At 43.5% G+C, this 24,452-nt stretch overlaps 1 protein-coding gene across 1 annotated transcript in view; it reads right to left on the bottom strand.

Moving 5' to 3' along the window:
• The window catches only part of MOSPD2 (motile sperm domain containing 2), a 476,198-nt gene that overhangs the window by 404,466 nt on the left and 47,280 nt on the right, over window positions 1–24,452 (bottom strand). Inside the window, exon 5 of the mRNA XM_069205003.1 lies at window positions 12,949–13,103. Within this exon, the coding sequence (XP_069061104.1) occupies window positions 12,949–13,103 (155 nt within the window). The remainder of the gene's footprint in view (window positions 1–12,948; window positions 13,104–24,452) is intronic.

Consider the following 24,452-nt stretch of genomic DNA (forward strand, 5'->3'; position numbering starts at 1 on the left):
TGTTTGATTTTCAAATAAATATAAATAAAATAAAAAGAAATACAAATTATTGGTAAAGTTGGAGCTTTTTTAATTTCAGCTGAAGCCACACATCGTCCATACTACATTCTGTTTGATGCACCTGCACTGCTCTCACAAATTAATCTGAGGATACAAATGTAATTTTTAGCCTCCAATTTTAAATTCCTTGACATTTACAGTATGTTTTAAAATTTTCAATTGTACATTTAGCCACTTTATTTATATACACTTTTTAAATGTGTTAATAATATTTAAATGTTCTAAGCAGTTGCGGCCCCCCTGAGAGGGCTTCAATGACCCTTGGGGTCCCTGGACCACAGGCTGGGAACTACTGCTTTACATAATAACGTGTTGCTTTTTCTCTGACACCTTTCCGAATAAATCCTATTAATAGATAAATAAATACAAAAACATAGTATGGTTTGGACCTAGAATGTAAGTGGAAATGGAGCACCTGAAGGTTAGCCTATGAGTTTCTCAAGGGCAGCATGCACGGTTGGGTGGTAGCAGAGTGAGAGAAGCTGGTAAATACATCATCTAGCACAGTGGTTCCCAACCTTTTGACTTCTGTGGACCCCCACTTTATCAATAGTGGAACCCGAGGACCCCCCACTGAATCCGGAAAACTCCAACCCCCCCCCCCCAAACTGAGTCATTATTGGAAGCTTGAAACCCCAGCCTAAACAGTGTTGATGATTCTAATGGCAAAACAATACACAACAAGTATTCCTCAAATACATACAGAGGTGAAAACACATTTTATTTAATTTGCAAACAAATATAAATAATAATAGAAAAGTTAATAGGAAGATTGGCGTTTTTTCTAAATTTAATTAAAGCCACACATCATCCATACTATATTCTGTTTGATGCATCGCACTGCTTCCACAAATCAATCTGAGGATACTAATTACATTTGTAGCCTCCCATTTCAAATTCCTTGACATTTACAGTATGTTTTAAAATTTTCAGTTGTACATTTATCCACTTTAGTTATATAAACTTTATTAAGCTGTTAATATTATTTAATTTTCTAAGCAGTAACAGACCCCTTGAAGAGGCTTTGCGGATCCCCAGAGGTCCCTGGGCTACAGGTTAGGGAACCACTGATTTAGCATATTTGCAATTAGTGCTGTGTTTATGGTTTTTATACCTGAGGAGTATACTGTATATATTTTTAGTTAAGGCATTCTGCATTTAGGTTTTAATTGTTTATTCTTGGTGTTTATGATTTATTAAAATTCGAGTGAACATGTAATTTCTACCTATATTATTCAAAGACTGAACTGTTCTTTTGTTCACCATTCATTTTTTTTTATTATGCATTTTGTGCAGCAAAGCATTTTGGTAATTTCTAACATTAAAACTACTGCTCTAAAGCTGTTAGTTCAAATATTATTTCAAGTTACGTTCATGCCATACATAATTTACACTTATGTACGAAAATGCAAATCTACTCAAGAAATAACATATTATACTTGCCTTACCTTTAGCCAGTTTTTTAAAAATTTCTGATTTGCATACTAAAAGGGAGGTTAGGAGCAGCTATAAACGTGTTTATTCACTTTTTTTTTTTTAAATATACAATTTTTTTTCCCAATTCAGGACATTGAGAGGCACCATTTTGGGCAGTGCACGCTCTATCTTTTCTTGGGGCCAAATGCGTTTAACGAGACACACTGCCTGGACACATTAAGGTTACCTGCGATTTCACGATTGTTTTTACTTGATTCTAGATTTTTTTTTTCTTAAAGAAATGGCTGATTTGCACATTACAAGGGAGGTTGTGTGCAGCTAAAAAAATGTTTATTTACTTGTTCTTTTTAAATTAGCCATTTTTCCACTTCAGGCTAGTGAAAGGTGCCATTTGAGCAGTGCACGCTCTACCTTGCACTCTAAACGAGTGTGTTTAGGAGACTGCTTAATCTGCTCTGTGGTTTAGACTGTGTTTGGAAAGTGTGTGCCCCACTTGTTTTTGGCTTGAAAAAGTGATGTATGTGAATTAGAGACAAGCAGTATTTTGGTGATTTCAAAATTGTTCCATATCTGAAAAGTTGAATCTGCTAGCTTGGAAGTGTGGATTGTGCCCGTCTGTAAATCCTCGTATCTAAACAGGGTCCCTGAGCTAGATACAGAGAGTAACACACAGGGAAGCAATACTATGAGTATAACGTAGTTTACTCTCCATTAACATAGCAAACATAGGAATGGAAATCTTAAATTCAAATATACAACATACAATATATTTCAATTTAGATATTTATTATAGCTAATTAAACATTCAGTTCGCACATAATATAATCAACATAGAATCAACCAAAAAAAAATATATAATACAACCCCCTACCCTAAATGAAACATACATATATGAAAACATAAATAACATAACAGTAAATACGCAAAAATAAACAAATAACACAGAACCAACAAAATCACAAAATAGTATACATACAAAATTACAACCGCCTCATACATGAGAGGATATTTAAACAGCACAATAAAGTGACTGCTTTGATGCTACAATTATGCGTTGTAGTTTGGATTGTATAAAATTCAACATAACAGCCAATTCTAGGTTATAATTTCCTGATTCAAATTCTCGTGTTACAGGCCTGATGGTAGCCAATCCTGGTCAGGGCTTCAAATTTGCCAATTTCAAACACTTCATGCCAATGTTCAAGACATGCCAATTTACAAGCCGACGCGCGTTTCGGTGAGTGAAGAAAAATATAAATACACCTTCATCAGGACTTTATGATTCAGTATAATTGGCATACGTACATCTTGTAACCTGCCTATCATAGAAACATCAAAATTATTCATTACAATTCTTTGCATAGGGGGGAAGGCTCGAATCATGTCAGATTTGCAACCAGACCAACTCAAGTGACTTAATTAAGAAAAAACACTGATAAAGTGCCCAAGATCAAAGTCTATAAAACCAATGCTTAATAAAGGTAAATAAATCTAAAGATCCAAGGAAAGCACCATTAGTGTCCAGCAAAATACTAGATAAAGTGCAGAAATAGAATCACCTATAGCATAAAAGTGTTGGATTACCACCGAGAGAATCTAGTCAAGAATAGTAATAGACTAGTTTGTTTATATTAAAATAAGATAAAATACCTTAGATATGAAACCATGTGAACTTGTAGGTAAGTCTGTAGTTAGCGATTGTACATATGAGCAGATTTTTTCTTTTCTAACCTGTGGACTTTCCTGCCCTGTGCAAGCTAATGATTTCATTATGTTTGCTTTTAGAGTGAGAAAGCATAGCTTCATTTAGCTATATCCATGTGTTAGTCCTTCATTTTGGACTACAAATTTGAAGTTGGAGAGTGTTTAATCCAGCCTGTAAGGGATATCTAAGTTCTTTCATATCTAAGGTATTTTATCTTATTTTAATATAAACAAACTAGTCTATTACTATTCTTGACTAGATTCTCTCGGTGGTAATCCAACACTTTTATGCTATAGGTGATTCTATTTCTGCACTTTATCTAGTATTTTGCTGGACACTAATGGTGCTTTCCTTGGATCTTTAGATTTATTTACCTTTATTAAGCATTGGTTTTATAGACTTTGATCTTGGGCACTTTATCGGTGTTTTTTCTTAATTAAGTCACTTGAGTTGGTCTGGTTGCAAATCTGACATGATTCGAGCCTTCCCCCCTATGCAAAGAATTGTAATGAATAATTTTGATGTTTCTATGATAGGCAGGTTACAAGATGTACGTATGCCAATTATACTGAATCATAAAGTCCTGATGAAGGTGTATTTATATTTTTCTTCACTCACCGAAACGCGCGTCGGCTTGTAAATTGGCATGTCTTGAACATTGGCATGAAGTGTTTGAAATTGGCAAATTTGAAGCCCTGACCAGGATTGGCTACCATCAGGCCTGTAACACGAGAATTTGAATCAGGAAATTATAACCTAGAATTGGCTGTTATGTTGAATTTTATACAATCTAAACTACAACGCATAATTGTAGCATCAAAGCAGTCACTTTATTGTGCTGTTTAAATATCCTCTCATGTATGAGGCGGTTGTAATTTTGTATGTATACTATTTTGTGATTTTGTTGGTTCTGTGTTATTTGTTTATTTTTGCGTATTTACTGTTATGTTATTTATGTTTTCATATATGTATGTTTCATTTAGGGTAGGGGGTTGTATTATATATTTTTTTTTTGGTTGATTCTATGTTGATTATATTATGTGCGAACTGAATGTTTAATTAGCTATAATAAATATCTAAATTGAAATATATTGTATGTTGTATATTTGAATTTAAGATTTCCATTCCTATGTTTGCTATGTTAATGGAGAGTAAACTACGTTATACTCATAGTTGTGCCCGTCTGTACCCAATGAGATTTTTAATAGAGGAGTATCTCCCTCCTCCCTTCCCCAACGGTCTGGGCTTGGTGATTGTCTCTCTAGTTCCCAGGCAACCTGAGCCCTCCTCTCACACCTGCACTGTACCTTTAAGATTCTGGAGGGAACACCATCTCCATTTTGTGCACCCAGCCTCTCTATGCCCTAAAACAGCCCAGTGAGCAAGAGTCCTGGAAGGTGGTAAGATCCAGCACATCAAAATCACACACATTTTCAAAATACTTTCCATCACACCCACTCCCAACCCTCTTGACTACACAAATTATACAAATCCAAAACAAGTTTTACTCCAAAATTCACTTTCTTCAACATCTACCACAAACACCCCCACACAGCAACATTCATTAAGTCACCTCTCATATATTGCACAATTTAAAGCCATACACATGACCCACATGCTCCACCTCCACCCCAAGCCATAGTCATTCCACCCTAAGCAGATGCAAACAAAATATACAGAATGCCACCCTTCACAATTTGGCATCCCGATGTCTATTAAACAGCAAGTCTACTCTACAAAAGTAACAAAACTCACCATCTCACTCTCGAGCACCATCTCCACCACCGAGAAACGCAGACCCACCAAAATACCTTCTAAGCCTGCTGGACAAAGAACACGATATAGAAAAACAACACTATTGTGCCCCTCATACAGTTAATATCAACACTAATGACACAACTGCTACAAGATATACTACTAACTCCTCTAAAAAACAAAATCACGCCACCACCAATGCAGTCTCTAAAATGCCTACTCATAAATGCTCGATCACTCTCTAATAACAGGTACCACATCTATGACATACTCACTGACACACAACCTGACTTACTCTTCATAACTGAATCATGGTTGGGAGATCACATGGCCCCGGTGCTACATTAAGCCGTTCCTCCAGGCTACCAAACCATCATACAAAACCGTATAGGCAAAAGAGAAGGTTGACTAGCTGTTATATTTAAAAAAACGATAAATCTCAGCAAAACAGACATCTCCACACAAAGTTGTGAGACCCTCCTCACCAGCTGCAACCCTACATCAACATCCTTCTGTAATTTCCTTAATTCCCTTCTCCTTTACAGACCACCACCTAGCAATTCAACATTCCCAGACATGAGCAGACTGATCCATTCTTGGGGACCTAAACACTTGGTTTGACAAACCCAATATGCCCCATCCAAAAGCTATCACTGGTCTAATAACATTGAACCTACATCAGATTGTACACAATCCCACACACATTGCTGGACAATTCTTAGATGACGTTTTTGCTAGCCCAGAAATGGTTTACATTTAAAGCATCACACCAGTCACACGGTCAGACCAACATTTGGTAACTTTACAACATAAAACACCACCCATTAGCACACCCAAGACCACCTTACATACATTCACCTATCGACCATGGAACAAACTTAATTTTGGAAAATGTAGAAACACAACTAACAGCCAACACAGACCTAGAAACAATAAATTTCTATTGAAAGCTTTACAAGTGGCTACAGGAAGCATTCCACATCCTAATACCACTAAGAAAATCTAAACAAGACAAAATAAAACAAACATCTTGGAGAAATACAGAACTAAAAAAAGATAAAACAAATCAGAAGGGTGCAACCAATCTGGTTCAAATCAAACAACATTCAAGACAAACGTCAGCTACGCAAACTTAACAGAATGTACAAATCAACAAATCAAAAAAGATTAAAAAAAGAAACTAGTCAGACATAATTCAGAATGGTATATCAGCAAATAAAGAATTTTTTAAATTCTCAACGAATTTCAAAAACGTAAATTCATGGAAGGAACTCATACCATTACTCAGGATTTTGCAGACAAACTGGCAAATCATTACACAACCAAGGCAGACACATTGGACTCCTATTTAAAAAAAAAAAAAAAAAACACAAGCACCAAACCGTTCCAAAAATCCCATTCAATAGTATGCCAACCCAGCCTTTGCACTACTACTTAAAAAAAAAAATCACAAAGTGAATTTATTGATTTGGTCAAAGCAAGCAGGCCTTCCGGCTGCCCATCTGACCCTTGTGCACTGCACTTCAAGAATATTCTTTTATCTACCTCCGCTGCCACACCAGTAAGAACATTCATCAATAATTCTTTAAATACCGGAATCCTTCCTGAAGATCTTAAAAAGGCATACATATGACCGTTATTAAAGAAACCAAACCTGGAACTGCATGACCCCAACAACTACAGACCGATTACAAATGGTTCTTTACTTGCCAAACTGACAGAAAGAACAGCTTTTGTCCAGAAGTCACAATTCATTGAAGTTAACTCTATACTTTCAGACAACCAAACTGGATTTCGCCCAGGAAGAGGCACGGAATCTGCCCTCATCGCCATCTGGGATGATCTCAAAACCACAATAGACCACAATGTAGTTGCTGCACTACTTCTCCTGAACCTCTCAGCTGCCTTTGACACAGATGACCATGACACCCTAATACAAGCACTCTGCAAAGCCGGCATAGAGGGGACTGCTCTCGACTGGATCACATCCTACCATCAAAACAGAACTACTGTCATCCATACTACCCCTTTCACGTCTAAACCCTACTTCACAAACGCAGGGGTCCCTCAAGGCTTAATCATTTCACCAATTCTTTTCAATATCTACATGATGTAATTACTGCCAATGATAAATTAATTTCAACTCACATGCTACAACTATGCAGAGGACACACACAATCCTTAAACCGGAATGCCCGAAAGACATTGCAAACTCACAAATCTTCGGTTGCCTCAGAGCCGTTGATCAGTGGATGACTTGGAGCCATCTCAAACTGAATGCTTCCAAAACAGAAATACTCACAAGGCGACTGGAAAAATTATGACACACTCTGCTCCTGGCCTGACCATCTGTCACCACCTCCTAAACTATCTAAGTAATTATTACACTTCAGAATTATCATGGACTTCAAGTTAACAATGAATGCTGAAGTGGACAAATTAGCAAGATCAACCTTCATCATCATGAAAACTCTGCACTCATCTCCCCCCCCCCACCCTTGGATTTCCACACAAGGTGCAGGCTAGTATCTCTCTTGTGCTATCTAAACTGGATTACGCCAATGGTCTCTGCCATGGATCATCTCCATCTACTATGAAAAAACTACAACGCATTCAGAACTCAGCTGCCAGACTAATCCTACATGCAAAGCCGCAAGCCTACATCTCCCCTGCCTGGAGGACCCTACATTGGTTACAGTTGCTGGAAGATCCACCCTCAAGCTGCTTTGTATCACCCACAAAGCAATACATGGAACATGACCGTTTTTCATCAGGATTAAAATCACCAAATACATTCAACAAAAAACCTCTGCTCAAGATTGGCACCCCACCTCGAAACACCACCATAAAAGAAAAAAAACAATAGGTGGTACATCTTTCTCTGTTGAAGCAGCCAAACTATGGAATTGATTATTCCCAAATATAAGATCCACGGTAAACTATCTTATCTTCAGAAGGCTACTCAAGAGCTGGCTCTTTTCTACATAACCACCATGCTCAAAGAGCAAAGGACTGCAAATCCCCATCTACGTAAACATGTTTTAATTTGATTATGTGTATATACCTAAATAGGCGCATTTCTTTGTACAAATACGCATAATAACTATTGTATCTAAAAATATATACGTGCTATTTAGGCCTGTTTAACAAATATATATTTATTTTATAAATTATATATTTACTTCAAATAAATGTATATATACATGTATTTGTATGTGTAGGGGTGTGTATGTGTATAAATATTATGTACAAGTGTATGTTTCTATGTATATAAATATATATGTGTATATTATTCTACACTTGACATGTTCATATGTAATTGTTTGATTCAGTTTTTATTTTATCTATCACAATAGGTAAATATTATCTTAACTATTTATCTACAAGTATTTCACTACAGAAATATTGAGGAAAGATAAAAGAATGTTATAAAAGTACACAAATTAACTTCAAATACTATAATTCTTGAAAGCCTGTGTTTATACAATACAACTTTAAATTTCAATATATTATATTCCTTACACATTAATTCCCTTGAAGATGTAATCATGTATCTACAGATTTACTTCTCTAATCCTACTGTACAAAAGGAAAAAAAAAACGTTTTACTCTATCGAAAGCTCTGTCTGTCCATAACCCTATCCCTCTATCAACCTATCCTCTATCTCCACTCTCTGACTCATGCCAAACCCATTCTACTACTATCTCTAAAATAACCCTCAAAGACTCTTCCCTCTTCTACCCTCTCTGACTCACCCCCAAACCTCAGTTTACGACTATGATCTCCCAAACATCCCTACTAAATTCTCCCTCATTTATCTCTCCTTGGATTCATCCCAACCCACATTTAACTACTATGATCTCCTTAATCCCTTTCTACAGACTCTTCCATCCTCTGCCTCTACTTTACTCATCCCAAACCTCATCTTACCACTAAGGTCTCCCAAATAATACTTCTGGATTCTTCCCTCCTCTAACCGTCCATTATTCTATTCATACCAACTACTAGACTCAGATGTCCTCCACTCAAATTAACTCATACGTCCTTATAATAATACTGTACTCATTTTCCTCTACTAATCTACCACTAATCCTTTCTGGTTCCACTGTAGCATGCTACTCTCTGAAAAGCGCTTTGATGCCTTGTCAAGGGTAGTAAGTGATGTATGAATACAAGACCTTTTCTTGGGGCCACATGCATTTAAGGAGAGACGCTGCTTAGGCGCACAGCAGATGCACTGCTGGTGCACCAAAGGCAAGCCTGTCTGTGTCCCTCACCATCCCTGAAACGGCCAGCACCAGCTTCTTTGCCCGTGGCTCCTCAGAAGGTATGCTATGCATATATTGCAACAGGGGTGCGCTGCTTACTTTGGCCTTTAGGTCTAAATGAACTTCTCACTGTTCTTTCCTCATATTAAGGGATGTTTTTTCCTGCCCGCATTGTGATTGGGTAATAAAGTCTACACTGGGGGTACATGCAACTGTTGCTATTTAAATAAGGAAGGAAATAAATCAGCAGTTGTCTGCAGTTGCAAAAACATGAGATGGATATATTTCACTTCCTGAGCTAAGAAAAGTATGATATACTGTTTTTGACCAAAACATGGCTTTCAGAATCATCCAATCAAGGGTGATTTCTCTTTTAGAGCTGAGGGGCTGCAACCCCCTCTGAAATTCCTATACATTCGTATAAACTATATTAAATAGATCAATTTACCGTATCTCTAAGCAAATCAGTGCATTTAATTCTTGGCTGTAGGTCCGGTGCTGCCTATCCCACCTTGCTTTGACGCACGAGAAGGAAGTCAGGCAGTAAATCAACTTTCTACACTGTGACGCACGACGCAGGGCTGACTGCTCTAAAGCCGTTCATTTTCATTGGGGTCTATAGCAATATCCACTAAAGGCCAATGACGCTTTTATCGTCATGATTTTGAGCGTCGGAGTCTTCATCCCTACGAGGGCAGCTGTCTGTCATTAACAGGCATAGACCCCCAACCTTTCCCCATTCGTCACGCAGTAGGAATGGATGCAAGCACATGTGATTTAGTGTCTTGTCTTCGGTAACAGTAAGTATTATGATGCTATTCCTGTATTATTTTATTTTTGTACTGAGACCCCATGTCATGCTAACCTCCTCAATGTGGCACCCCAGGCACTGGCTGCAGAACGCTGGCTCCTTTTCCAAACGACGAGCAGGGTTCTTGCTCCCTTGTAATATGAATCCAAATATCTGAGTCAAACGCAAGGAGAGAAATACATCCTTACAGTAAAGGCAGGTATATGCTGTATGGTGTTAAAACTGGCCCTATCTTCATGCCCTTGGCAATAATGCCACAAACATGGATTGATATGCGAATAATGAATGTTAAAATGCGTGTAATGTGTGTCAGCCATTTAGTTCCTCTTATTTCACATATTTCTGATGTTGCATTTTCCAAGAGAGTTAGCTGTTTCATCATGCTGTGTTTCTGTGCATTGTATCACTCTTGCAGTGCACATTTTGGCTTGCGCCAGATGTTTATGAGTGGCTTTGATTTAGAGCACTGGTGCTGAGGCAAAGCAAGGTGCCTGACAGTGGGTTGGTCACTCTGCAGAGCACATAGAACAATGATCATGTATTCCAGCTGCAAATGAAATTCAGTGTAAGTGTGTGTGTGTGTGTGAGAGAGAGAGAAGAGGTGCATAGAGGTCAAAATATTTAGAAAGCAAAAGCAAAATGAAATGAAGTGCTTAAATGTGAATGAGTGCAGTGTATGTTTGGGGTGGTAAAATGAGGAAGATGCGAGGGAGTGCATTCAGGGGAGAAGGAAAAAAGGGCGCTGAAGAGGAAAGGCAGGAGGTTGAAAATGTGCAGATGGATGAGGTGTGAAGAGAAAAAGGGCATACATATCTAACGCAAAGCACACATAACTGAAAGCCATACTCCTTTCATAGGCCTCAATAATATTTAATTCACAGCCTCAAAATTTCAGAATTGAAATATTTCCAATGTTAATTATTTACAACTAATCATTGTTGTTACTCATTTATCTTCAACAGCTAACAACCATTGACAAAGCCATAGTACTGACAGGTTTTAGGTGTAAGTCAGTTGTTGTGCTATATTTCTGGATTGCTTGCATTAGGGGGACAGATCATCAACCCTATGGTAGATAAAGTGCGTAATGCCTCGTTGTATGCAGGAACTGTTCCTGTGACATGAAGGCAAGCAAAAGAGTCTGCCTCTGCTTAAAAAAAATAAAAAATAAAAGAAACACCTCTACTGACCCCAATGAGCAATCAAACTCTATGCCAGTATGTTTACTGCCAGCTCTGTCTAAGGTACTGGAGAAATTTGTAAACCAGTAGCTCACCTTGTACTTTGCAACTAATGGCTTGTTGCATCCAAGCTAGTCTAGCTTCAAACCTACTTTCAGTACAGAGACAGCATTCATGTAAGTCACCAAGCACATTAGAGTCGACTTAAACAACAGGGAGAAGGCCGTCCTGATTATGTGAGATCTATAGGCAGCCTTTGGTACTGTCACTCATTCCAGGTTGGTAGCCCGGATTCAAAACATCAGGATTGGTGGAATGGCCTTCCAATGGCTGGGCTCCTTTTTGGAAGGAAGAAGTCAGGAAGTAGGGAAGCCTCCTTTTTCCTCAAAAGCACATGAGCTGTCGGTGAGTGTGCCACAGGGCTCAGTTCCACATTATGTAATGTGTATCTCACTCACTTAGCCCTTCTAGTTGAGACCTCAGGGTTAACGTGATCTCATATAAAGATGACAATCAGATGCTGCTTAGTTGTGGAAAGGGAGAGGTGTTTGCGGGAGAGGCAGTCAAAAAATGCCTCTAATTTGTGTTACATTGGTTGCCCACCTACCAACTTAAATGCAATGCAAACTAGACAAAAATACTGTTATTCAGTTCTAATGTGCCAAATTCCTGGCAATACCTTTGGCCGAAAGACACCCAACTTCCAGGCCCTTACAGGTGAACAGTTAACAACTTGGGCATCAAATTTCATAACACTCTCTCCTTTCACCCACAAATTAAATCAGTGGTTGGCATACGTTTTGGGATACTGCGTACTCTGAAAAAGTTTTTACCTCTTCTATCTTTCTCTGTAAAAAAAAAAGACATCCAGGCACTCAATGTCCAAATTGGACTATAGAAACCCCCAATACGTGGAACTCCGGGAATAACTGCTTAATAAGTTTTAGGTGGTCAAGATTATGGCAGCCCGCATTCTCCTCACCCTTTCTCCAAGAACTCATGCGACTCCACATCTTAGGGCCCTTCACTGGCTTCCGATAAAGAATATACTTATTTTCAAAATGTTAGTCCTGATCCATAAAGTACTGCACTTGCCGGGCAGGCTATCTCTGGGATAGGATTAAACTTGATGCCCCTTCCAGAAACCTGCGGTCGGCCAACATTCTGCTGACAAGGATTCCTAACATACGCTGCATGAAAACTGAAGGTCGGGCATTCTCCTATCTCAGGCCAGTAGCTTGGAACAAGCTCCCTCTTGAGAGACACTCAATGGCTGAGATATCAGTGTTTAGGAAAAAGTTAAACACCTGGCTTTTTCAACAAAAGTAGTATTATAGTCTGCTTACAGCAGGTAGCCATATCACAAAGCGCTGGATCACTCCTACAAGTAGCCATGCGCTCCACAAATCACTTTCACAGTCATTTCATTGTAATTTCCTTTATATGTGTGTACAAACTTCAGAAGCTTCTAATAAGCAATATAGGCCTTTCACTGCCTTTCCTTTATTGTTCAAAATACGTATTTGGAAATTAAAACGCCTTGAAATATTAACACTTCGAATATATTGTGGGGCAAAGAAATAACCAAGACTTTTAGGGGGGCGGGAGCTACCATGTGGGCTTACCAAGAAAAGGTTCCAGGGACCTGCTCAAAACTTAAAACCCATTCATAATCAATGGTTGAACAGGTCATAAAACCTCAAAATAAACAAGATCAAAAAAATACTTACTATGTTACTAAGTCCACTTTCGGCCATGTCAAACACCACTGTCACAGGCTTCCCAGGCTCTCTCTTGGCATACCGCTCCAGCCAAAAAGCCACACATTTCTTTTTTTCCATGTGAGTTTTAGCGTCTCTCAAATGAAGCTTCACTTTGAACCAGACTAAAATGGAATGAAAAGACATTGCAAAAGACAACATCAGAAAAAAAACGAAATAAGCTTGAGGGGTGTTAGGATTTTCTACTCAGACTAGAATCTAAGAGAACAATGGTATTGTTTAACAATGGCTACTACGCATAATTGATCAATCCAGTTTTATATTGCAGTCTAGTAAAAACAGATCCCATTAATTGCTATTTAACAATGAAGATTATAATAATAGGCCGATGATTCAGTTTATATAATTACATCTATCAGCGAACGAGCCATTAACATTTTTAACATGCTAAGACGAACAATTTAATATTGGATAGGAAGATAGGTTAAGAAATCATAATATGTGCTAGACAGCTCACATCTAGAAGGAAGACAGGACCTATATTTTACCAGACTGTGATTAATAATGCTCTTGACACCCTTGGCAAGTTTATAGGGTTGATGAGGCAAGATCATGGCCAGAGAAAGGTCCAGGACCTGGGGGGGCAACTCTTAGGGATCAGGGCTCATTCCTGCATAGGCCAGCCGACTTCTCAGGCAGGTCCAGTTTCAGCTGGCCAACTGTGCAGTTGCAGGGAGGCATCTGAAGATCGTTGTGTCCTGTAGCTCACACAGGAGGTCAGCCAACTGACTATTGTGGTCACTCTGGTTAGCCTGGGGTGAAGGCAAGCATGTCCAGCCTCTCCTCAAATAGCCAGGGTGTCCTTCCAGCAGCATAGCAGACCTCTGGCAGCAGGGCTGTCCTCCTTTTGTACCTTCCACAGGTCAAGGACTGACTCAGGATGAGCTGCTCTGTATATTTATACCTGGTGCCACCTTTTGTTTGGGGGATTCTTTCTCCTACAAGCTCCACAGGCACCCCACCTCCAATCTGCTTCTACCTCTTCACCTGTCAAGGCTCCAAACAGTTTTGGGGTGACAACAGGCAAAGCAGGCAAGGTGTTTGGTTCCTTTGCGTGTTCAGGAGTCAAAGGCCTTTGACTTGCAAGTGGGACTAGGTACGGCTTCTATCCACTCATCCTTCAAGATTGCACATCCTGTCCGCACCTAAGCCTTCTATGTGTTACTGTCTGGAAGCAATACACAAACTCCAACAGAAGAGGTATTCATAGCCATGTGCCCTAGGGCACCAGTAGGAATAACAGTTGTTTGGGCCAAGAAAATCCTAACTGGCTGACAGTGGTCTTTTCAGAATTGTAACTTAAAATCTGACCTTACTATTAAAGGTCATTTTAAATTACAATTCATTTGAGTGAATGACAGCTTATCTCCACCTACTCCTAATATAAAATCAGCACTTATTACACATGATAAGATAACCCAGTGTTAGTCAATAGGAGAAATATGCCTTAGAGCAGTGAAAAACAAAACAAATCTAGGAGTTTTAAGTCTTACAAAAGTAAAAAACGATTTTAGGAGTTTTTCACTGTCAGGACAAGTAAAAATTAAGTACACATGTCCTAACATTTAAATGCAATGCACCCTGTCCTAGAACCCCTCAGGGCCTACCGCAGGTGGTGACTTTTGAGTACTGAAAAGGAAGGTTTAAGCCTGGCAAAAGGTTTATTTTGCCAGGTCGAAAAGGCAGTTTAAATCTGCACTACAGGCTGAGTGCCAGGCCGAGACATGTTTTAAAGAGTAACTTTAGTGAGTGGCACAATGTGTACTGCAGGCCCACTAGCATTCAATGTACAGGTCCTTGGTGCATCTAGTACCATTGACTAGGGGCGTATTTGTAAATTAACTGTACCAAGCAGGCAGATGCCAATTTTACCATATTTTAGGGAGAGCAGGCACAACCACTTTACCAGGAAAAAAGGGCTCATAGTCCTAATGCCCAAAAAAGTGGGTTCAGCAACAGAAGGCAAGAGAAACTGGGGTGACTCTGCAAAGAGAGCCCGTTCCATCATGACCCACCTCCAGTCCTTGTCACTTCTACTGTATCCCCCTAACATTATCCTTTGGTCACTAGCCCCGGCCCATTCCTCCCCCTGGGTCAGTCGCCTCTTCCCAACCCAGTCACAATAATAAACTAAGTAAAATAAAGAGGTTATTAAAAAAGATGTTTTGGACAACTATTTTATCTTATGCAACTCAACTCTACAGTGCTTAAAGAACCACCTTGAAATAGCTTGAATCTAGAACATCCCAGCATAGGCCTGCTCTGAGGTATACATTTGCAGTGCTTTGGGTTGAAGGACTACTTTCAAACCTAATGAAAACTGTTGCAACATCCCCAGAGTTTAAATGAACCACCAAATAGGGGGTTGTCTACTTGACAAGTAAGACATTCTTTGGAAGGGGGACATGGCTTGCCGGGAAACATGTGTAATCGCAACGCTTCGCTCAGGCAGTGATATTTATCCTGCCAGATCGCGAGTCGGCGACCCAACCAAGGCAGCAAGTGCCTCCCGGATGAAGGAGTGGAGCTGAGCTGCACAGAGAGGCTTTGTTGAACAAACTCGAGAAGAAAAAAGAAGAGTGGAGGCAACTTTGCTGTCAGGCAGCGAGAGAGGCTGGGCCTACTTTGTGGGAGTTAGGCATAAGCCCTCGGGCTGATTGGGGCTGCGGATACCTGACGGAGACACTCCCAGAGGCATGGCAGAGTCCGATCCCAAGAAAGGATGGGGAACTGGACTTGACAGCAGAGTAGTGGAACCCATGAAGCCCCTGGACCTGCCCTCGGGAGGAAACAGTGGAGCAGAATTCCAGATTACGGGGAGAGGAGGCGCTAACCCATGATGGCTGGAACGCAACGCCTGTGGCTAGGAGTGAAAGTGTGCTGCAACATCCGCCCCCCCCACTACCCTCCCCTAACCCCGGCCCCTGAACTGGGGAGCTGAGAACAGAGAGAAAACCTATGACTGGGAGATTTCAGAGGCCAGATTTCAGAATCTGTCCCCAGAGGAGATGCCACCATACTTGATACATTGGTAAGGAGCCACAGCGCTTTCCGCTATTTGGGAACTATTGGGTCTGTATGGTGGTGTCGCCCCCACCTCTCATCTGACTGCATTAGTGCTAAACCGTACGGCCATTGCTGGGACTATTTCTTAACCTCTATGTCCCAGCTGGTGCTTCTGTCACAGGTCTGTCGCCCTGTTGATCAGACTACGGGGAAACCAAAGACCCAGCAAATGGACGCTCCGGGGTCAGGGCCTGAATACACTGCGCAGGGAGGAGGGGGAGGTCCTGAGAGAGTGGCTATCTTGTTACAAATGCAATTTGATGGAATGCGTGGTCTGGCCATGGTGGAAGATGGCCGCCTGAAAGTTGAGCTCCGTGCCACGGACGGCCCTGGGCGGAGACAGAGGAGGGGGGGCTGTATGGCAGCGTATTGACCATCTACGCACCTGTGTAGTATATGCGCCGGCCCTGGGTCGATTCTGACGCCTCTCCTTATTGCAGCTGAGTTCCGCCTGGACACTGGTGCAGTATGGAGCCCATCGGGAGCACTGCGCACCAGCCGCGCCTATCAAGGCAGGAGCGGCCTGCCGATCCACTCCCATTTCACCCTGCTGGTGCAAGGGGGCGTGCCTGGAGGATAGAGTGCCTCCTCTCTCCCCTACCCTCCTTCTTCGTAGCCATAGTGTGCTGCCAAACGGACTGTGGTCAGCAGCATCACTGGGAGTTTGCCATTTTCCCCCTCCAAACCCTCGTACACTGCAATAGGAGGAGGCGACAATATGCAAAGACCCGGCCCAGCGGGACGCAGGGGGTTCGTCTCCCACCTATTTCTACCTTAACTTTACCCACCACCCAACACTAACTTGGACAGAGAGGGACATCTTTCTGATAGCTGACAATCAGAAGACTAGAGCACGGGACCAAACCTAACCCTATCTACTCCTACAATACTATGGCCCGACAGCACAAACAATTCTGTGATGGCCACTGCAAAATCTGGTGATAAACCCTCCGGCAAACCAGCAAGGGAGCTTCTCTTCTTTGAAGCCCTTCATCACTCCTGTCTGCCGGTGCCGTCTCGCGACGCCCAACCAACAACCTTGCTCACTGTAATGGATACTACAGAGCACGACACTATCATGGATCGCATCCTCCAAGAGATCACAGCAGTGGGACGCAGGCTAACAGGGATGGACTCAACAATATCAGCAATGGCGGCAGAGACCAAATCCATACGATTGGATATTGCAGGCTTCCAATCCAGAGTCTCTGACCTGGAACATGTTGTTGCGGTCGAGGATCACCTCAATACTGTACCAGACCGTGACGGGGAACTTCTCTTCCTCCATTGTAAGCTTGTGGACTTAGATGACAGGAGTCTCAGGGACAATGTATGTCTCTTTGGCCTTCCGGAGCACGTTGAGGGGATGGATGTTCAGGCATTTCTCAAAGAGACCCTCCCTACTCTAACAGGCATATCCTTTGACCCTTCCCTGGAGATCCTGAGAGCGCATCATCTGGGTCTAAAGAGGGCAGAGGAGTCACGCTGTCCGCGTCCTATCATAGCTTGCCTCCTGCCCCACACTCAAACCTGACAGCTCATCTCCACTGCGTGCTCCCAGGGACCGTTCTGAGCCGCTGGCTATGAGATCCATGTTGCGGCAACTTCTCCAAAGAGGCAAATTAACGCCGCAAGGCATTTTTAGCACTCCGCCCTCGCCTACGCCAATTGGAGGTGAAATATGGTCTCTTTGAACCGGCTTGGATGTGGGTTCCTAAAAATGGCCAATCTCAGGACTTTTATAACCCAGAAGACTTACGGCTTTACCTCAACGACCTGACGCCCACGTCTATGGACACAACTTCACAGAGGTTATCAGCTGATGTGCCTCAAAATTAGCCGGATGCCATGTTGCTGCCCACCTCCTCGGACGTCCGATCCCCTGACGACAGAAGCGGCCCCGCAAAGAGGCTGAGATCAGACGAAATATCTGAGACTCCACGACGACAGGGGCAAGGTACTCTTGGCTGTGGCGCATCAAACTCGGCAGGCGGACAGAGACAAATCCCGCTCCCCAATGAAACCCAGTCCCACCTCTGCTTGAACACTTGAACATTTGAACTCCTCATCCTGTGGGACCCCCTAAGGATGACAAGCATGGGGAGCAATGGAGAGTCCGGTTCGCGAGTACCACACCTTTTTCCTGCGGAGGGCAAAGAACACAGTCAATTGTTACTGCTATATATTTATCAATATGTGCATGCTAGCTTCCGTGGAGTCGTCTCCCCGGCCCATAGTTCCGTTGTTCTGCCTTACTGTATTAATGTATTGTAGTATCAAACTAATAATGTCTTACTGTTCATCTGCCCACATGCTCAGCTTATATTGGTTAATAGTTATTGGATATTGGTTGATGGCCATCCTCTCCTTTTAACATAACACTGCATTGTCATTTGCTCATAACATACCCCGCCCCCTATTACCCTCTTCTGCCCCCCGCCTCCGCCTGGGCCCATTAGCCACAGAGCTTGCGACGGATGGGCTCGGCTCACATAGTAGGTTGCTGTCTGACATTATCACCTCCGTGCCCCAACTCAAGCAGCTCAAACTGCGGACGATATACGACCTATGAATGCAGATGTCGGACTGATTTTTATGCTTTACCTAACCGCTAATTCAACAGCTGCCCCTTTCTAGCTTCCTCATTCTTGCCACGAGGGCCGGGTTTCCACCGCGGCTTATGCTCGCAAAAACTCCCCCCCTTTTTCCTTCTATTTCCCCTCTGCCCCTTCTTCCCCCTTCTCTCCCCCTCTCCTTGCCACCTCCCTCCTCCACACAATGAGAAGAGACGGGCAAGCTCTTGAGCTCTTCCCCTACCCATAGATGTCTTCATACACCATCGGGCCATCCTCACTTCCGCCAACACACAGCCCACTCAATTTGCCACCAAACTCTCTTACATGACCACCCCCCCCCCCCCAGGCACTCATTCCTTCTATCCTTTTGCCCATCTGCTCCCCCCTCCTCCACCCCCTTGGCCACTCCCCCAGGGGGTGCACGGTCCCCTCAGGTTTAGACCTGCAGTTCTGAAATTTCAGAACCCTAACCCCTTTAAGGTTAGACCCCCCCCCAATCACTCATCCGCTCCTTATTTCCTTACTCTACCTTTTTTTTTTCTCTCTCTCTCCTACTCCACCTCTCACTTCTGATATCCTCCTCCCACCCACTTCCATTTCCCTCCCCTCTGCTCCCCACTTTTTCCTCTGTACTTCCTTCCCTCCCTGTGGTCCGTTGCTGATGATACACCCAGAGCCCATCTACCCCGCCTTGCCTGTACCTTCATTCTTCCTTCCCCCTCCCTTTTCCTCACCTCTCATATCTTCTTACTGATTGCAACCCCCATCTCCTTCCCTCACTTCTACCTTTACAATCTTCCATTGTTCTCCTTCAACATGTCCCCTCCCTCCCTACCTCTTCTCTCTTCATTCCCTCCCCTCCACTTACTGCAGGCGCACGCTGCCAATATGTCTGCTGGAACCACTACCCCTCATCGTCCGTTGCAAATCCTATCCTGGAATGTCCATGGTATGACCCACTATGTGAAACGCCTAAAAATACTTTCCTATTTGCGGTCTAAACACTCAGACATAGCCCTCTTACAGGAGACACATCTCAATGCTATAGAATCCAGCAAATTACACCAGGACTGACTAGGGTGAGCAATATTCAGTAGTTGTCCTGCCCCACCCTCACTGGATGGAGGGATGCCCAGAAAGTGCGCGTTGCGACCCTGTTGCGAAAAACCCTTTCTACACGGGTGGTTAAATCATGGTCTGATCCCGATGGGAGATACGTCTTTACTAAACTCCAGATCGGTAAGCAACAGATATGTATCGGATCTGTCTATGCGCTAACAGGCCCCAAGCAATCTTTTTCCCTTCGTCTAAATCGCCTACTTACAGAAATTGGAGCTTCATGCTAGGTCATTGGGGGTGATTGGAACCTCGGCATGGACACAGTGCATGACAGAACCGGCCCAGTAGACATTGGTACGACAGTGCCCTTCTGGTAGATATACTTACGGGTCACAGCCTTGTGGACCTCCGGAGACTCACACACCCAGCAGACAGGGAGTATACCTTCCTCTCACTGGTATACAGTACCCAATCAAGGCTGGATTGTTTCCTCGTGTCGCAAACAATAGTGCCCCTGTCCTGCGACGCACAGATTCTGGAATGTGCCCTTTCTGATCACTCTCTGATCCTAATCTCGGTAGACATTGATCTTCCCTCCCCGGGACGCAAACCGCAGCGCTTCCCAGTAAACCGCTATAGAACGCCACAAGGCAAAACCCAACTGTGGTCACACATTTCCACTTATCTACAGGATAATCATGGCTCAGTCCACTCCCAGAGAGTACTGTGGTCGGCCGCAAAAGCTACCTTACGGGGGCAGATGATGAGAGATGGACGATCTCAAACCGGCAGACGAAGACTCGGCAAACTGAATTAGAACGTAATATTGCAACTCTTGCCCAGTCATACATGAAAGACCCTTGCTAGCAACTCGCCAGCGTCTGGAACAGGCTAGGATGGCCCTTAATGAATTATACACCTCCCAGGCAGAGTATGCTTTACAGCGCCTGCGAGGATACCACTATGAACAAGGCGAGAAGGCGGGCAGGCTCGAGGCAGCCCAACGAGAGGCGGCACAAGCCATTCCCGCGCTCTCCTCCTCTACCAGTGAACTCCTTACTCGACATCAAGATATAGTTGATGAATTTGCAAAGTTCTATAAAGACTGAGTATACACCCCTGAAACGGCAGCAATCCCTACTCAATCGGATTCCTTTTTAGTTAAAGCCCACCTTCCTCAATTGACTCCAGAGGGACGCGCCCTGCTGGATTGGGAAATCAGTAAGATCAAAATAGCACAGGCTATAGCCAACCTCCCATATCATAAATCACCAGATGAAGACGGTTTCCCGGCAGAAATCTATAAATGGTCTAGTAGCGACACAGTTGACCTACTGTACGAAGCTTTCCGTGAAGCTAGTCATGAGGGATCTTTAGCCTCCATCTCTAATAAAGCAGTAATAGCAGTCCTTCCCAAGCCTGGATTGGATCCTCTCTTATGTGGTAGCTATCGCCCTATATATCTTCTGAATGGAGATATTAAAATACGGGCCAGTCTCTTGCATCTCGCCTACGTAAAGTTCTCCCGGCCCTCTTCCACTCCACACAAGTAGGATTTGTCCCAGGCCGCACCTCTAGGAACCATCTTCGTTCTCTCTCCCATGCTCTATGGTTTGCAAAAGACCTCCCGATGGAGGCACTTGCCCTGTCCCTGGACTCCGAAAAGGCGTTTGATCATATTGAATGGTACTACCTATTTGCTGCCCTCAAGAAATTTACCTCAGTGATCACTTCGTCTTCCAAGTGCACCTGCTTTATGATAGAACTATAGCACAGGTCAATTGCGGCGGGTTTATCTCCAACTCCTTCCCGGTTCGCAGAGGGACGAGACAAGGGTGCCCGCTGTCGCCCCTCTTATTCCTCCTAGCAATGAAACCCTTAGCGGCCACTATCTGACGATCTCCTCTTCTCACTGGACTATCAATGCAGGGGGAAGTCTCTAAACTAAACCTATATGCGGACTACATCCTGCTCACCCTAACGGATCTAGATAACTCCATCCCAGCCTTGTTGGAGATCATAGATGGATTTGCCCTCTTATCTGGCTATCGGGTGAATTGGGATAAGAGCAAAGCGCTACCCCTATCCATTATTACTACCCGAGCAGCGATTCTTGGTTTTCCGTTCCAATGGACACCATCTCACCTTGAATATTTAGGAATCCTGGTAAATAGAGGCCTAGACCATAGGTGACGGATAACATGGCTCCCCTAATGTCTTATATGTTTCAGGATTTTGACAAATGGACTCACCTGGGGCTCACCATGTGGGGAATGGTACAGGCAGTGAGGATGGCCACCTTGCCCCGTTTCACCTATCCCCTCGGTATGTTACCCATGCAAATCCCCTTCACCACCCTCAAAACAATTGACGCAATAATCATAGTTTTCGTGTGGAGTCCAGCCTGTCCCCGCTTATCATCTACCAAACTTATGGCTCACCGTTCTAGTGGCGGTATGGGACTTCCGTCGGTTGAACAATACGCTTTGGCCCTCCACATGTTTCAGCTGGCATATATGTTACCGTGTGCTTCAGAGACCCCGCCATAGGTTCACATTGAGCGTCAATTGCTCTCAAATACCTGTGGCCTCAGCATCTTATACAGAGACTACAAACCTCAGACTCCTCCCAAAAACCCGATGCTAGAGGCGACCCTAGCACCTTGGCGACTGATGCACAGACTTCTTGGCGTGCACCCCCATCTACACTTGGGAGCCCCTATAATGACCAGTTAATTATAAGGGGAGCATCTTTTTCCTGGCCCCAATGGAGCATGGCGGGTACTACTTCTTTAGACCAACTTATAGTGAATGGAAAACGTAAACCCTTCGCGACATTACAGGAGGAATTCGGCCTTCACCCCGATCAAGTATGGCGATACCTACAACTTCAACACTGCCATCGCAGTGCTCTGGGCCACTCCCCTTGGTCCCACCAATCCTCTCCTGTACTATCTTACTTAAACACCTGGGGACGTTCCAATGGTGTTGGGCCTCTATGGAGTGCTCACTCAACATCTCTATTTGTAACCCCTTCTTACCAATCTATGGACAAGCTGTCAGCGCCATCTTCATACCGTCTTTGAGGACGAAGACTGGGCAGACATCCTGAATGCCCTGGACAGGTGCATAAGAGAGGCCGGAATAAAATTCTGTCTCTTTAAAATAGTAAATGACTGGTTCAGGACCCTGGCTAAACTGTGGAAAATGGGCCTGCTGCTGCATGTCTGTTGCTGGCAGTGGAATGAGACATACTATGATAGCATCCATATTCTCTGCGACTGCCCCTTGATAGGCCTCTTTTGGGAATCCGTGAGAACCATTCTTGAAGGCTCCATCCCTCTCCATCAACCACTTCCTTCTTCCCTTATCCTTCTACATGATATGGGTAACCTCCCTGATTTGTCCAGACCACAACGTCGCCTTTTACACACTGCTCTCGCACTAGCCAAGCTATGCATCCTTCGCCATTGGAGATCACTCAACCCGCCTACACCGGTAGAGTGACTGGTGGCAACGATATAGACTGCAATGCGTGAACGTGTCATTTACAATCTACAGGACCAAGCCGCCTTATTCACCCAGACATGGGCACCATGCCTCCCCAAAGCATCATAATCCGAGATGATCTCCTTGTTCGCAACAAACTCATGAACACGGTTCGACCTGTCCGTGGCAAAGCTGCAGACACCCCATTGGTACCCTCGAGGAACAAACCTGCACAACCGTGCCTACTTTCCCTCTATTTTAGACCAATGCTCTCCGCATCGAGCCGTTTCTTACCGCTCACACAAAACCCCCCCAACCATCTCCATCTTTCTAGCTATGTATTTCCCCATCTATCCGCTAGTCCTACTGAAAATTCCTTCCCTTCTTCCTCCACACCCCTCTTTTTTCCTTCCAATCAAGGATGGGGGTGCTGGGTGCCCTTAAACCCTTAGGCCCTTATGCCCTTCTATCTGGCCTTCCTTTCCACTCTCTCACTACCTTTCCCTCCCCTCCCTCTGCATCTCACATCCTTTACCGTTTCTCTGTATCTTGCACTTCTGCTTATCTGCTATGCCCCGGGCTGCTCTCTCCCACCTCCCCGACCTTGCCCACTCCTTTTTTCTTTCTCTATACATTTATACAAATTTTAGATAGCCTGGAGAAACACTGAGATATCTAGGTGGGACGCTGGTATAGAGGTCTACTAGTACTATTTAGAGACTCACTTCCCTTTCACCCCTCCTTCCCTTCTAGCACTGTTGCCCCTGTGCTGCTTAGGGTAGGCACAAGCCCTGGCTAAACAGGCAGCAATCACTGCTACATAACATTCTACCTCTACATTCTCATGAATCCATACACCACCCTGGCATCTACCTACGCTCCCCCCCCCCCCCACCCCTCTTGAGGAGGCTCTATTCCTATCTCGTCACCCTCTCATCTCCCAAGGCCAATAATAAGTTGTTCATCTCACCTCCCCATCTCTCTCCCTCTCCTTCTCCTTCTCTCCCCTTCTTCCACTTTCTCCTCCCTCTTCCCCTTCCAGGCTACCCAAATGTTGATGGATTCTGTTTATGCCCTATTCAGGTTATTGCTCACGGCTGTATAAGGAAGTGCACTCTGCATAATGTACACATGTACTTCTCATCTCTGCAAGAAAAAAAATGACACCTAAAAAAAAAGAAACCAAACAAAATGCAATTTGATAGGATACGGTCCGCCACTGTGGACAAGCGGATGATGCTACAGCAAGGCATGGGCTCTGGCT

Source organism: Pleurodeles waltl, chromosome 8, assembly GCF_031143425.1.
Source record: "Pleurodeles waltl isolate 20211129_DDA chromosome 8, aPleWal1.hap1.20221129, whole genome shotgun sequence".
Taxonomy (NCBI): Eukaryota; Metazoa; Chordata; class Amphibia; order Caudata; family Salamandridae; genus Pleurodeles; species Pleurodeles waltl.